This window comes from Morone saxatilis, unplaced genomic scaffold, assembly GCF_004916995.1.
Source record: "Morone saxatilis isolate NCDOM2014 unplaced genomic scaffold, NCSU_SB_2.0 Contig9, whole genome shotgun sequence".
NCBI lineage: Eukaryota > Metazoa > Chordata > Actinopteri > Moronidae > Morone > Morone saxatilis.
In genome coordinates, this window is record NW_023340268.1 from 6,323,036 (window position 1) to 6,336,314 (window position 13,279).

The 13,279-nt window shown below is 40.4% G+C and overlaps 3 protein-coding genes across 3 annotated transcripts in view; all 3 read left to right on the forward strand.

Moving 5' to 3' along the window:
* LOC118342719 (probable thiopurine S-methyltransferase) overlaps positions 1-998 on the forward strand; it is a gene marked incomplete at its 5' end in the record, with an annotated part of 1,945 nt that extends 947 nt beyond the window's left edge. Inside the window, 3 exon segments of the mRNA XM_035681345.1 lie at positions 206-291; positions 440-484; positions 634-998. Coding sequence (XP_035537238.1) covers positions 206-291; positions 440-484; positions 634-752 — 250 coding nt within the window.
* A 1,495-nt stretch (positions 999-2,493) lies between these two features.
* LOC118342848 (protein phosphatase 1 regulatory subunit 36) lies at positions 2,494-8,826 on the forward strand. The gene is made up of 11 exons (XM_035681510.1): positions 2,494-2,523; positions 2,696-2,760; positions 2,870-2,953; positions 3,119-3,255; positions 3,591-3,660; positions 3,775-3,873; positions 4,077-4,217; positions 5,597-5,639; positions 6,323-6,552; positions 7,667-7,867; positions 8,332-8,826. The coding sequence occupies exons 1-11, from the start codon at positions 2,494-2,496 to the stop codon at positions 8,591-8,593; spliced, it is 1,362 nt and encodes a 453-aa protein (XP_035537403.1). The 3' UTR covers positions 8,594-8,826.
* A 3,814-nt stretch (positions 8,827-12,640) lies between these two features.
* The window catches only part of sdc2 (syndecan 2), a gene marked incomplete at its 3' end in the record, with an annotated part of 39,467 nt that continues 38,828 nt past the window's right edge, over positions 12,641-13,279 (forward strand). Inside the window, 1 exon segment of the mRNA XM_035681638.1 lies at positions 12,641-13,089. Coding sequence (XP_035537531.1) covers positions 13,030-13,089 — 60 coding nt within the window. The 5' untranslated portion in view covers positions 12,641-13,029.

The window sequence follows — 13,279 nt, forward strand, 5'->3', positions numbered from 1 at the left end:
AAAACTTAATGTTCATCATTTGAAAAACATGACACCTAATCACTCTAAAATGAAATTAAAATGTCTTGAGACAATTTGAATGTAGAATTTTGAAACCATTCTAGGAAATTAACATTGGGTCATTTATTAGATATAACCCAGTTTGTAATAAAACCATACATATGCTTCATGCTGTCTTACTACATTCTCTCTCCCAATACCACAGGTATGCTGCTCTCATAGTGTCTCTCATGGCCAAAGACTGCAGATACCTTTTGGACACTTTGTTGTACAATCCTGAATTATATACAGGTAACTGTGTAGAGTCATACACGTTCCTAGTCTTGGAACAAAAGAAAATATCCTGCTGTTTATTTTCACGTGTTTTGAATTTTAAAATGTCTGCAGGGGGTTGTTATTTTGCTGAAACATAAAAAACAATTTGTAATCTGTCTTTCAGGTCCTCCCTTTTTTGTGCCTGATGAACAGGTACACAGCCTGTTTGGTGAGTGCGTGTCTGTACTTAATCACAAAACCTAGAAAGACATGAAATTAATTTACTGTAGGAAGTGATACTTGGATACCTGTTATATATAGACAATAGAGGCTGAGATTAATTTGCGTTTTTTTTAATGGTGCATTTCTTCTCCTCAGGGAACAGCTGTGATATGGAACTGCTGCAGTCAGTGGATGCCCTGACAGACAGACAGCGAGCCTGGGGGCTGGATTACTTAAATGAAAATGTACACCTCATCACTCCAAAGAGAATTTAAAAACTAATGTGTAAGTTTAGAGAGATAAAAAATTCGGATATTGGGCACGTCATTGCAAACATAGGATTTGGGCGTGTTATATTTTTTTAATGCTTAAGACATCAAGTGAAGGTGCATGGAAATAATGGAAATAATATGTCAAGAGATTTTCTAAATACTATTTTAAACTCATTCATTTTAATAAAGCCTAAGAACTAACATGTAAAGTTTTGACTGATTGACAAAATAAAACTTGTTTTGTAACAAGATGCCTGTTGTGCATTACTACCAATATTAACAGTTGCAAATAGGCAGAGAATACTGTATTTACAACAAAACAGAAAACGTGATGCAAGATATAAAATTCACAAAAAGCAATGAAATTAAAACAAAGAGAAGATACTGAAAAGATGAAGAAATGATGCTCAAGGGTTGAACATAGAATTGTCATTTTCCCACATTTTGAGTTTGTATGGCCCCTATATAGGATATTAAATAGACGGATAAAGTGTTATTAATCAAATTAAATGAACTCAAAACATTTTTCTCAAAATCGGAAATCAGGTTAATAATGTATATCACAGCACTCCAAACAATACAAGTGTATCTCAAACACAGAGACTTGTTTGATGAAAACATATTAACTAAAATGTTATGAAACTTAGAAAAAGCATGGTTTAGTTAAGTTACAGTTACAAAACATTTTATACTACAAAAAGTTGCTAAACTATAGCCTACTGCAAAAGGTCTACTGTCACAATCACACATATAGGCTAGAGCATGTTATATTTCTGAGACCCCAAGCATAAGTAATGTTTATAGCAAACTCTAATAACATTAAGAAAAGTCATGAAGTATCAGGCTGATAAAACAATGTTGAGCACAGGGGTGCAGATCCGATGTCAGGATTGGGGGGGACACAAAAGTGATTTTTTTTTTCTGCCTGTATGCAACTCATACCATGCCACCATAAATTACAACTTCGTAGAGGCTCGCCAATACTCAATTCAAAAAGTACGCACAGGGAATTCATTATTGTGCCTTACCTTTCTGTTATTTGTCCATAAGTAGCCAACAGCATGTATTCACCTGCTTACTTAACTGTTATATAGTAACATTACATATCTAACATATGTAATGACTTTAATATTGTGTTTTACCTATTGAGTCTTGTATCTTTCTTTTATTATATTGTACGTCTCTTTGAGATTCAGAAAAAGCGCTCTTTTAAATAAAAAATGTATTAATTAAAATTCATCATTTTAATGGGTCATCGGATGTAATGGTGTCTACTCATTTCTTATCTTTCGCCTTCCGTCAACCCTCCCAGATCCCCAATCCTTCTCACTCGAATGGCTTACCTACTTTCTCATGTATGGGGATACTTTTCATGCAGATTCATTAGGATACGGTAATGAAAACTATCATAAAATATGAAGCCCTAACCAAGTTTGAACTAACTGATCATGGTTTTTACAATGAACAGCTCTAAAAAAAAAAAACAAAAAAAAAAAAAAAACACAGTTCTAAGAGCAACAATAACACAACCACAAGGACAACAAAATCTGAAATACATTTGTTCAATTTTGAATAATTTAGAGTATTTTTATACATTTTATTCATGGTTGAGCATGTGTTTTTGAGATTTCGACGAAATTTAAAAGCGTCACGGAGCCAACTTCTCCCCCATTGGCTGTTGCCTGGATACAGTGCCTAACATTGACAAAGAGGAAGGAACGCTAGAACGTTCTGCTCACAGAAAATGCCGAAACATCCCGAGGAGCCGGGAAAAGTAAGTCGCCACATTAAGACACTTTTAAAGACAATGTGTGATAAAAAAAAAAAAAAATATCGTTCTCATTTTACCCGCTGCAGCCACACTTCATTTAGCGTCCTATTAGCAGCGTTAGTGCTACGTGTTTACAGTTCAGGTCAGACATTAAAGAAGCAGCTTACCTCCTCAGGTGAGTGTGCCTCCTCCGGGCCGCTGGGTGTGGGATGAAGGAGCTCGAACTGTGGAGTTTGTCAGGTGAGCACCATCCATTATTATTAGCTACCGTTAGCATGGTACTGCACCTGCTAGCAGCCAGAGGTGTCGTCTTTAAACCACAATGTCAAACATCTTCCCTGTTTCCTAGTTCTGGCCCGACCGACGGGGGGGTTTTGACGAAAAGGAGGCAGACCAATGTGAATCTGAACGATCTTCATCAGCGAGCAGAGTGGTAGGCCTGGGTCAACTGTTTCAGAAGGCTTTTTTATAAGAATATCTGTTGATGTTATTCAGCTGTTATTATTCACATGGCAGATGAAATGTAGCCCTCTGGATGCCTCTTTTTGTTTTTGTTTTCCTCTTCATATTTCGAGACTCACCACTGTCGTTTCCTCAGGCTGGCTGAGATCTGTACCTTGAACCATAGAGGGCGCCAAAGCACAAGGAAGAGCCTGAGCCCTGCTCATCTGGACGCTTACAGGGCCTCAGTGATGAAGAGGCCAGGGGACCGAGTCACCACTGATGATGTTAAACGCAAGTGTCGATATGTTGTTGGACTCTTAACAGTGTTATGTGATATTGCATGACTTGAGCCAGCTGCTCCTCTCCGTTTCCAACAACAAGGAGGAGGTTGCTATGTGTGCATTTATGATCACTAACACTACTGGAGAGAGTGCCCGCCCCAAAAAGAAAGAGGTTTATCTCATTGTGCAACATGCAATTAAGATCCATGAATGATTGATCTTCATATAAAATCATATAGACACAAAACTGAACTTTGCTCTGACCGTGATAGTATTTAGCCAGATAATTCATGTTTCTATACCTAGGTGGTTCTAGATGACCTTTGACCCTCTTCTGTGTTGTAGAGGTGGCTGTCAGTTTGCTGCAGGAGAATTATTCGCTTCCCATTCCATTCTGCTTCTTGAAAGTATTAAAGTAAGGAAGGCAAAGACATGATTACATACGTGCATACGTGGAGTTTTGCATTGTTGTACACTGTATTGGTAAGATAAGCCATACACTGGTTCCAATTGCTTGTCTGTGTTCCAGGAGTAAAGAGCTTGACGAAGTCCTGACTGCTCTCCTCCTTTACCTGTCTTGTTTCTTTGAACACAAGTCTGTAGAGAATAAACCTAAGCCTTTAATGGCGTAAGTATTCTGATGTATTATTATTGTATCTTCCAGGTTGGTGATTATTTACTTTATTGTAATGTTGTGGTGTTTTTATAGCTGTATCCTCCAATGTCTGTGTAATCTATTTCATTTTCTTTTCTTCCTCCCATCCACTTTTTTTTTTTCCTTCTCTGTCCTGTATTTCTACGCCCGCTCTCCCTTTCTACCCAACCTGCCAGTGTAGACATCCTCACAGAGCACGGGATGATGGCGAAGGCTTTGGCCAAAAAGGGGATTGCTCAAAAGAAGCTGGCTGTCTGTTACTTCAGCCTAATGATGGACCTGGAGATAGAACAGCGTCAACACACACCATGTCACAAGTGAGTATTTGTTCAGATTCAGAACCGGTGGTAGACAGAAAAAGTATGATTTCCTCTGCAGTATTTTCACAGTTGTCTAGTAACCAGGGTGCATCACTCGTCATACAATAAGATAGCAGCAGTGAACGTCTTCCCAAGAGGATCTGAGGAAGCCACTGAAAAAGGTTTAGCCAAGATTGCATTTACGTGTAAAATCCCAAATAAGGGCAGGATATTAGGTTCATTTTTGGAATCTGTATATGTGTGCTTTGTATGCTATCTGAATGGAGTAAGGCACATTATTACTATTTACTATTGCAAAGCTGTATGGCCCTTCCAGTTAACAAGAAAGATAAAGATCTTCTGATATTCATCAAAGCTACTGTACATCACATCGCTTCTCTCATTTAAACGTTTCACAGTAAATGTTAAATGTTGTCACTATAGCACGCAATACAATAATCACATACAGGATTTTTAAATCTATCTTGATACCACATTTACTCTCCATAGTGCCCTTGAAGAGGTCGCTTTACAATGCAAATCAAGTGTAGGAGATGGGGGGACAAAAAATGCCTTCTGGAGATAAGTCGAAGCTAATATGAGGCTTCAGCAGTCTGACTCCACTTTGTTTTCCACTCTGTGCTTCCCTGAAAAATCTTTCCTTGTCACGATGCAGTGGAAGGACAGTAAGACGATGAGGAAGTTTGGTACTAAAAAAAGACCAGAACTTTTACAGATACACGCTTCTGGGCTAATTTAGACTGCCTCATATTACCGTAGCTTCAGCGGAGCTTTAGAACACATTTCTACACCAAACAAGGAGGGTGGATTTTGCATTGGAATCACATCAAGAAAGGATCTTATTAGGGCCAGTATGAGCAGGAGGAAGAACTACAGTGACCAAAAACTATTGTTGTATATGTACATACATACATGAGAGTACTGTTTTAAGACAGAGTTAAAGAAATGTGAACATATCCTTTCCCTTAACCTTACTGTATATATCTGTACTGTATATGAATGAATTGAACTACAGACAAGGTCTAATGCTAGATTCTTTCATTAGTTTTAAAGATTTTAAAGCTTTATTATTGGATGTCTTTTGACCCTCTCAGTTCTTTTTTTATTATTTCTTTATTGTTTCTTGATTTTCTGACTCAGCTCTGACTTTAAATGTTGGTCTTTGTAATCAGGGTTCTCTTTAAAAACCTTTGTTTATATAAGTTATATACTGTTGAAATATAGTTGTTTATCTGTTTGGTATATATAGTCATGCAACTCCCAGATTCTGAACCAAAATGTTAGACCCGGTTCTGAAATTATCAAGTCATCCATGAGTAGAAGTCAACCAATCACAGTTGGCCCCTTTATACCGAGCTCTCTGTGTGTTTTCCCAGGGGCCGGATGTCGCCAAACAGCACAGAATGGCTGCTACATGCGGTAGGTTCAAATAGAATACTACAATGTGCTACAAAGGTAATAATCACCGTAATTTGCAAATAAGAATGTTCGTAAGGTTATCATGAATGTTCTGTTTAGTGATCCTAATTTGTCCTCTATTAAATCTGATAAATGTGACTCGTAACTGACCTGAAATTTCTTCCCCTGCAAAACCAGCATGTTGAAACATTTGGAACTGCATTGCCTCTTCTGCAAAGAAAAAAATTCAGTTGTCAGAGCGAAGGCCAGTTCACCATCTGTGAATACAGACGGCAGTGAGCAGGACAGAACAACATTGAGTGCTGGTTATGCCTGGTGGCCTTAATGAATTAGTCAGTGGTAGGAGATGTTGACTCAACACAGGTGCTTTGCTATGACAGGCTCTCTTCAGTATTTAGCCAGGTGGGTGGACGGGGGAGAGAAATATCACGCTAACGGCAGCAGCTTATTGCGTGCTCTGTATGTGACCTTTTTTGGACAGAAATAGCTGTCGTGATCTTTAAAAAAAACACAGCATAATAAGTGGCCACCTGGGTTTTTTAGTCAGAATTAAGGGACAAATCCATAAACAGAATACATGAATGTCTAACTATCGAATGAATTAAGGAAATAATTCATTTGAGTGTAAAGAACGCCCGGTGACACTCTTCCTCCATTTTCTTCCCATCCACCTCCGTTTCTAGTGCTTGTACAGCTTCTTCTGTTACGTCGCCTGGGTGACGTTCGGGAGGAAGGACCTGAGGGACATCCAAGAGGAGGTGGGGCGTCTCTTGTACTCTGACACCTTCAACACGGCAGTGAAGAACAGGGCCGATGGTGACTCAGGAATGACCTTCGCTACTGTTAATGGTTCAGTGAAGACGGGAGAGGCTGACCCCAAGGAGACAGGATGTAATGGCCCGTTCAGGCACAGGTACGCCAAAGTGAAGTAAAGGTTGGGTTGAGGTGGCGTGTCATACCATCACCGACCGGCAGTATGTATTTTTAAAGAGTGGATTTTTGATTGACAAAAAGTTTTTGCATCTTCAGTTACTACATATTTCACTGCTCTTTAGGGTCATATCTCTGTGAACTTATCTTATACATTTTTGATGGCCCATAAGGAAATTCTTCCCCTCCAGGCCAGTCTGAGAGAGTATGCTTTAATATGTAATGGCTCTCTGGAGTGGTAAGTAAAGTTGATGAACTTTGAACACACTTTTTGCCAATACGAACATTAAATGCTACGCTGTGTTCAGCAGATACTTCCTAACTTTGATATTTTGGTGCTGGACAAGTAGCATACAACAGGCTTTTAACCACTACCAGTGAGGACATTCATGTAGAAATAGTTAGTTATGTGATCCGTTGTTAACATATTATTATATATTTAACTAATATTATTTGTTGTCTAACCAGCAATATATGTAAACCAGTCTCCCCCCGATTCAACATATTATAGATAAAATAACTTAATTAACTAACGGCAGTGAAGTTATCTGCGTTTGATGGATGTCATGGCAGACCTCTTACTGGAATATGATTGATGTAGACAGATTCATGGCTTTGTCCGATATCAGGGAAGGCCTGACAGCCGGTTTTTATGTTGTATTGCTGTGTCTGACACAAGACTGGCAGTTGTGTAAACTGTCAGAGGCCCACTGCTCTCTCCTGCTGTCAGGTTGAGACCAACAATCAAAAGCTGAGCTTGAAGCTTGCTCTCCTCCTGGGGGTGGATGTACATGACATGGTTTGGATGCACTTTAGCACCGCTTCCAGCTGTCTCTCAGACATTGAAACCAGTATAATAAAAATAAAATCAGACTATATATGTTTTGTGTTTGTTCTGGAATAGTACCTGGATCTTGAGGATAGCATTATAATATTTGGTTTGATTAATTGTGTTATTTTCTTACTCTCATTTAAGCAAATAAATTGTGTTGGAGAGAAATGTCTTTTTTTTTTCGCATTCACGTTTCCCTGGGGTGTTTTACATACAATAAATTCATTACATTCTTTTGTCCTTGCTGCTTTGGCTTTTCCCCCAGAGCGTCCCAGAGGCGTCCGGCCCTCAGCAGTATAGTTAATCAGCGATCCCCACTGATGGTATCTCTGCTGCCCTCGCCCAAAGAACGGTCACCCCATCTGTTCCTCGGCAGCCGGGCTAGGAGGCAGAGCCCGCTGCAGACAGAGCACTGTGACACCAAGGCCCTGGCGGAGGAGCTCAACCAGCAGCTGGCCAGTGTCAGGTGGTGTAAAACATCATAGAATATGTGATCATGGGTATGATGTATCTGTTTCACGGCTGCCATACCCAAAATAACGGTAACTGCTACTGTATGTGTACGCCGATGACAAATAGTAGAGACCTGTGGCCACTAGGGGGCAGAATTACTCAGAAAACAAACTCATTGTAATACGGAAAAACTGAACACTTTTGGGATTATGTGCAGTCACATCCACTCTACATTACTCCATTATCTGTGTCCCCCAGTGTCATGCTGTATTAAAGAACACTTTAACTTTATCGCTGTTTAACCAGAGCTTTAATCAACTAAATGATAATCATTTCCACATATGTACAGATATTGTGTGTATTGCATGGGTGTTTTTATGCCAAGATTGCACCGAGAGAATGGCTCGTTGTGGAAAACAAACAAAAGTGAATCCAGTTTACCCCATGTTCAATCTCTTTTTATTTATTTACTATCAGCTTTGGGATTCTTGGCAAGCCATTGAGCCAGTTCAGCCGCAGTACCCTGATACCCTGTGGAGAACCGAAAAGCAACAGAGATGACGACCATGAACCGGGGAGTGACGTTAACAACAACAGCGAGGATCGTCCTGGCATCCATATCGGAGGTAGCAGGTCGTCCCTCAAGTCGACAGGCCTTGCCAGATATGGCAGCACCACCCACATAAACACGGGAAGCTCTGCAGCTACCTTTGAGGCAGGGTCCTCAGACACTGAATGACTGTATGTGTGAGAGTGTGCATTTTTATTGGCATAACACAGACACTTCATGTGCAAATGCATTCCCCAGCAAAGCCCACAAGGTCAAAAACAGAGAGAAAGCAGTGGCTGAGTTTTCATTCCACTCTGCTCATGTGTGGTTCATTTTCAAAAGCACCTCCCTGGACTGTCATCACACACATAGTATTTGTTGGGATTTGCTTCTGAATTTAAATCAGTGTCTTATTTGCCAGCTGGTGGTGCTGTTGAATAAAATCTAATGAAATCCATAACAACTTTGAAGGTGCACTTACTACAGAGTCTGAAAGATATTCAGTTCATATGAAAATGTAGGAAGTCCAGCACATTGCATGCATAATTCATGTTGGATAATATGTATGTGGGAAATCGAATTATTCAGTCTTCACGCAGAGTTTATTTGTCAGATCAGTGTTCACCTTTTTTTTTTATTTAGATCATTGAAGGCCTCCCTTTAGACCACTGAGTCATTCTGTGTTCTTGTGCTGCTTCACAGCAGGCTAACAATATCATGAACTAGTGCCACTTCACACATACACACACACACACACACATTCTAGCACATCACTCTCTAGCCAGGATTGGTAGCAGAAGGGGCTTTGCCTTTGCCCTAATTGGCTGCATAATCTGGGACACCAGGAGTGGAGTTAAGCCCTCTGAGGAGGAGGAGGAGGAGGAGGAGGAGAAGAAGGAGGAGGCCTGGGAAGCTTGTGCAATAGGGTGGGGGATGGGTCACAAGATATATTTTAAAAAACGCTCTTGGGTTAAATTGACGCTGTTCTACACATGATGTCATAGAGGATGGACACTTTCATGAGGGCAAAGAGAATGGTTCAGACCAAATGGGACCTATTACTTTCTCCACTCTTCTTGCTGCTGTCTTGTCTTCGTCCCCTGATGGCTACTTTCACTTTTCCTCTCTGTCTCCTCAATTGTTCTCCTTGTCTTCTTCCTCCAGTACAGTGTGGCTAATACCAGGCAAGCAGTCAGACAGTTGACAGAGTGAAACCTGCCTGATCAGTTAACACGTCCTTTTCCCTGGCCTGACTGAATAATCAAAGAGGTGCTACAGTGGCAGTGGACACTATTGGCTTTCTCGCCAAGAGTGAAGTGACAAGATCAATACCACAAAATCTGTGTGGGAATGTGGCTGGAGCCAGCAGCTGCTTAGCTTAGCTTAGCATGGCATAAAGGCTGGAAACAGCTAGCCTGCCTCTGTCCAAAAAAAAAAATCCACCTACTACATAATCCCCCATAGACTGAAATTTTCTTTTTTACACAAACAAGATGTATAATGTGTGTGGTGAGCTTTAGAAATATTACTAGGCATTACTTTGGACAGAGCTGTTTCCACATTTTCAGTCTTTATGCTAAGCAAACTACTACTTAAGCTAGTAACTACATATTTACTGTACAGGTGCATATCTACTACTGAATAAATGTGAGATTGGTATCTGTCTTTCCAACTCTGGCAAGAAAGCAAATTAAGCTGTCTCCAAAAATGTCAAACTATTCCTTTAACTTTATAGAACTACCTTTTGGATACCCTTTGTGTACTTGTACTTGTTGACCTGTAGTTGAATTGACCTTTAATGGAGCTTTAATTTAAGTTTTTCAACTCTCAACAAAGCATTCTTTTACCTGATGTCACCACCTAATATCGTCCCTGACACTCGGTTTCAAAACTCGGTTACATTCCCTCTTTGCTGTGAAAATTACCATTCATTCATCAAAGTTGAACAAGTCAAGTGCCATTTAAAAAGCGCAAACTGTTTTGGTTTTAAATCAAACGGCGAATACCGGTGAAACCCTTCGCATAAAAGCAGCACAATGATGATTCATTGCACACACAGAAATATTCTTGTTAATCAGCTGTCAGGATGATTTAAGCTGCCTTTCGAGTTTTTCTTCTTCAAAATAAATGAGATTCCAGCACAGGCACTTGTTATTAAAGCTTTATAATGTAACTGTGAACCGAAATCTCTCACCATCTGAGTGTTAAAGGTTAATGCAGGCTTGCGTCTACCACCAGGGCAAGAACATATACACGTAAGTCGCCACCAATGCACAATTTCCTCTATACTACAGTATGTGTTCTGTATGCAGAACTGCAATATATGTGGCAAAGATGGTGCCTGGAAGGAATTTAGTTTGGCAGTACTTGTGATCAGGAGAGTTTAGAGTTTACTTTGCACAAAGGGCAGTCTGTTATCGGGTGGGATTAGTGGTTTTCAAAGGGTTCTGGGAAAATTCTGTTTTCCACTGTTCTGAATGGATAGTGATCTGGAAATTTGACTGTGAGGTGGAAGATTGTGCTGGCAAGCTTGTAATCAGTGGACCTTTTTTTAAGGCTGCTCCGTGGAAAAATCACACCTTTTTCAAATTAATTTAATAATTACAAAATTGCCTCTCAAATCATGCATTAGTTGCACACGTTTTAAAGCTAATTAAAGTGCACCGCAAGTTAATTTCCATCTAATGGTTGTCTTAGGTAAAGTGATTATAATAATTAGTGAAATATAATTTAAAAAGATGTACTTAAAAAATGATTTGCACCTGTAATTTTAGTTTTGTGAACTTTTACATTAAGTAACCTGTAAAAAAAGGCTTCATTTTACAAACTGAAGCATAAACATGTATGTGTGCGTGCTTGCACTTTTAATAGGGTTTGTATGCAGAGCTTGACAAAGAAAACAGGGGAGAGAGGGCACTACTCATTCTGCCTAAAAGTGGTCCCTGTTTGTGATTTACTATTACGTATGATGTTTTTGGTTAATATTACTGCTGCATTTTACTGCTGTAGATGTTTATGGTTGAGCTAATTTTATATACTGTTGGGTAGTTTAATTTACAGCAATTTATGATATTGTATAAGATCATATGTTTGTAGTGACGCTGTCCTGTCAGAAGTCAACTTTGCATGAGTTCAGAAAAAGCTAAATAGTTTATTTAGAAGTAGGTGAATTCTATCAACCCATAAAGGGACACTTAATCATTGTGTGTCATTAGGCAAAATAAGTGAAACACCATGGTTTTGGATCATGGGTGGAGAAAACGTGATGCAGTCCATGCAGCTGTTGCCCTTTTTCTTTTAAGTCTTTTTCACCCCTGTCCACCAAGACATTTCACTTCTGACTTATCAGTTCCTTTGAACAGGGAGGCAGTTTGCCAGCTGTTAGCAAGGAGGCTCTAGTTTACTAATGGTCAGTACGGAATCAGTTCAAATTACCTAATCAGTTCCTATACCGCTCAAACATCCAGCCTATGATTAGAAACCCTGGAACACTTGCAAACATATGACACAACTTCACAAGAAAAAAAAAAAGATAAAGTTTACTCAACTAAGATTATGGGTACTCTAGTTTCAATCACACCTTAATGAATGACATGGTGTTCTGTGTAGATAATGGGGGGAGTTATCAATTTATACCAGCAGGGGGAGACTTTGCCCATAAATGGCTGAACTCAGTGGGACGCGGGGGGGCTTCCAAGTCATAAAACTAATATAACTCTTTATAGTGTTCCTATTCCATCTCCGTTATGTGGTGTATTTTCTAACAGGATGCTGTGTGCTTGACTCACAGGTACAAAAGGTGCTGCACTGATTCCATTACTCGCTGAAACAGCAGCAATAAACGAGTAATCAGATGTGTTCATCACAGCGTCGCTGCATAACAAACACTCGATTGGAAATGCAGCGGCTGAATGAAATGGTGGAATCCTCATTAGGGTGCAATTAATGATCGTTATCTAACACGTGGAGATAAATGGCTCAATTAGCTGTGGGGCTTTTTACCTCGGGGAGTTTGTTATGAGACCTCCCCCGTAAGGAAAAACAATACAAACAATCACTGTTTCCTATAAGTAACAAACTGTACTTTGTTTCCTTTTTTGGCTACTTTTGTCGCACGTTCTCCCCCCGTCTCGCGGTGACATGGCCGAAAAGAGCGCACGCACTCAGCAGCGCGTCAGCCGTGCTCGCGCCCCGACACACACACAGACACACACACACACACACACACACTTTGTCCTCGTTACTCCAAGTGAGCGCTGAGAGAGAGAGCGAGAGAGCGAGCTAGGTGTCTCGTGCGGATTTCACTGTCACACACAAGGCGCGCGGAGGACTTCGCAATTAAAACCGCGTTTCGTTTTGTATGTATTTTGTCCGAATTGCGCAGGGACAAAACGAGAGAAGTGCCCCCGGAGAGAGAGAGAGAAGAGAAGCCGCGGGGGGAGGAATAACCAAAACGCAACACGTATCCGGTGGGATCCCACTCCTGAGAGAGAGAAGCGGCAGGAGTTGGAGCGGAGGGTGCAAGGAAAGCGAGAGGGAGAAAGAAGAAGAAGAAGAAGAAGAAGAGGGGGAAAGATTTGACATTTCGCTCGTAACAACGCGTTTTTAATTAATACAGAGGAATAATGAGGAACGTTTGGATAATTTTGACCCTCGGGCTGACCGTCTTCCTCTCCGGGGAAACGGTAAGTTGTTGGAAAGCAAACTTAAAACGGGGAGATAGCTGTGGGGGGAGAACTTGGGTCCACGTACGGACCAGTCGCTGCTGCTTTCCCCCCCCACAGTTTGTTTGAGGAAAATCTTTTAAAGCATTTGCGTGTGTGTGTGTGTGTGTGTGTGTGTGTGTGTGTGTGTGTGTGTGTGTGTTGTTCTCAT

Excerpts from the sequence above, each read along its gene's own strand:
- LOC118342848 (XM_035681510.1), top strand. The coding sequence starts at position 2,494 with ATGCCGAAACATCCCGAGGAGCCGGGAAAA. Across the intron at positions 2,524-2,695 it reads ATCCCGAGGAGCCGGGAAAA|GTGAGTGTGCCTCCTCCGGG; the intron begins GTAAGTCGCCAC and ends TTACCTCCTCAG. Across the intron at positions 3,661-3,774 it reads TGCTTCTTGAAAGTATTAAA|GAGTAAAGAGCTTGACGAAG; the intron begins GTAAGGAAGGCA and ends TCTGTGTTCCAG.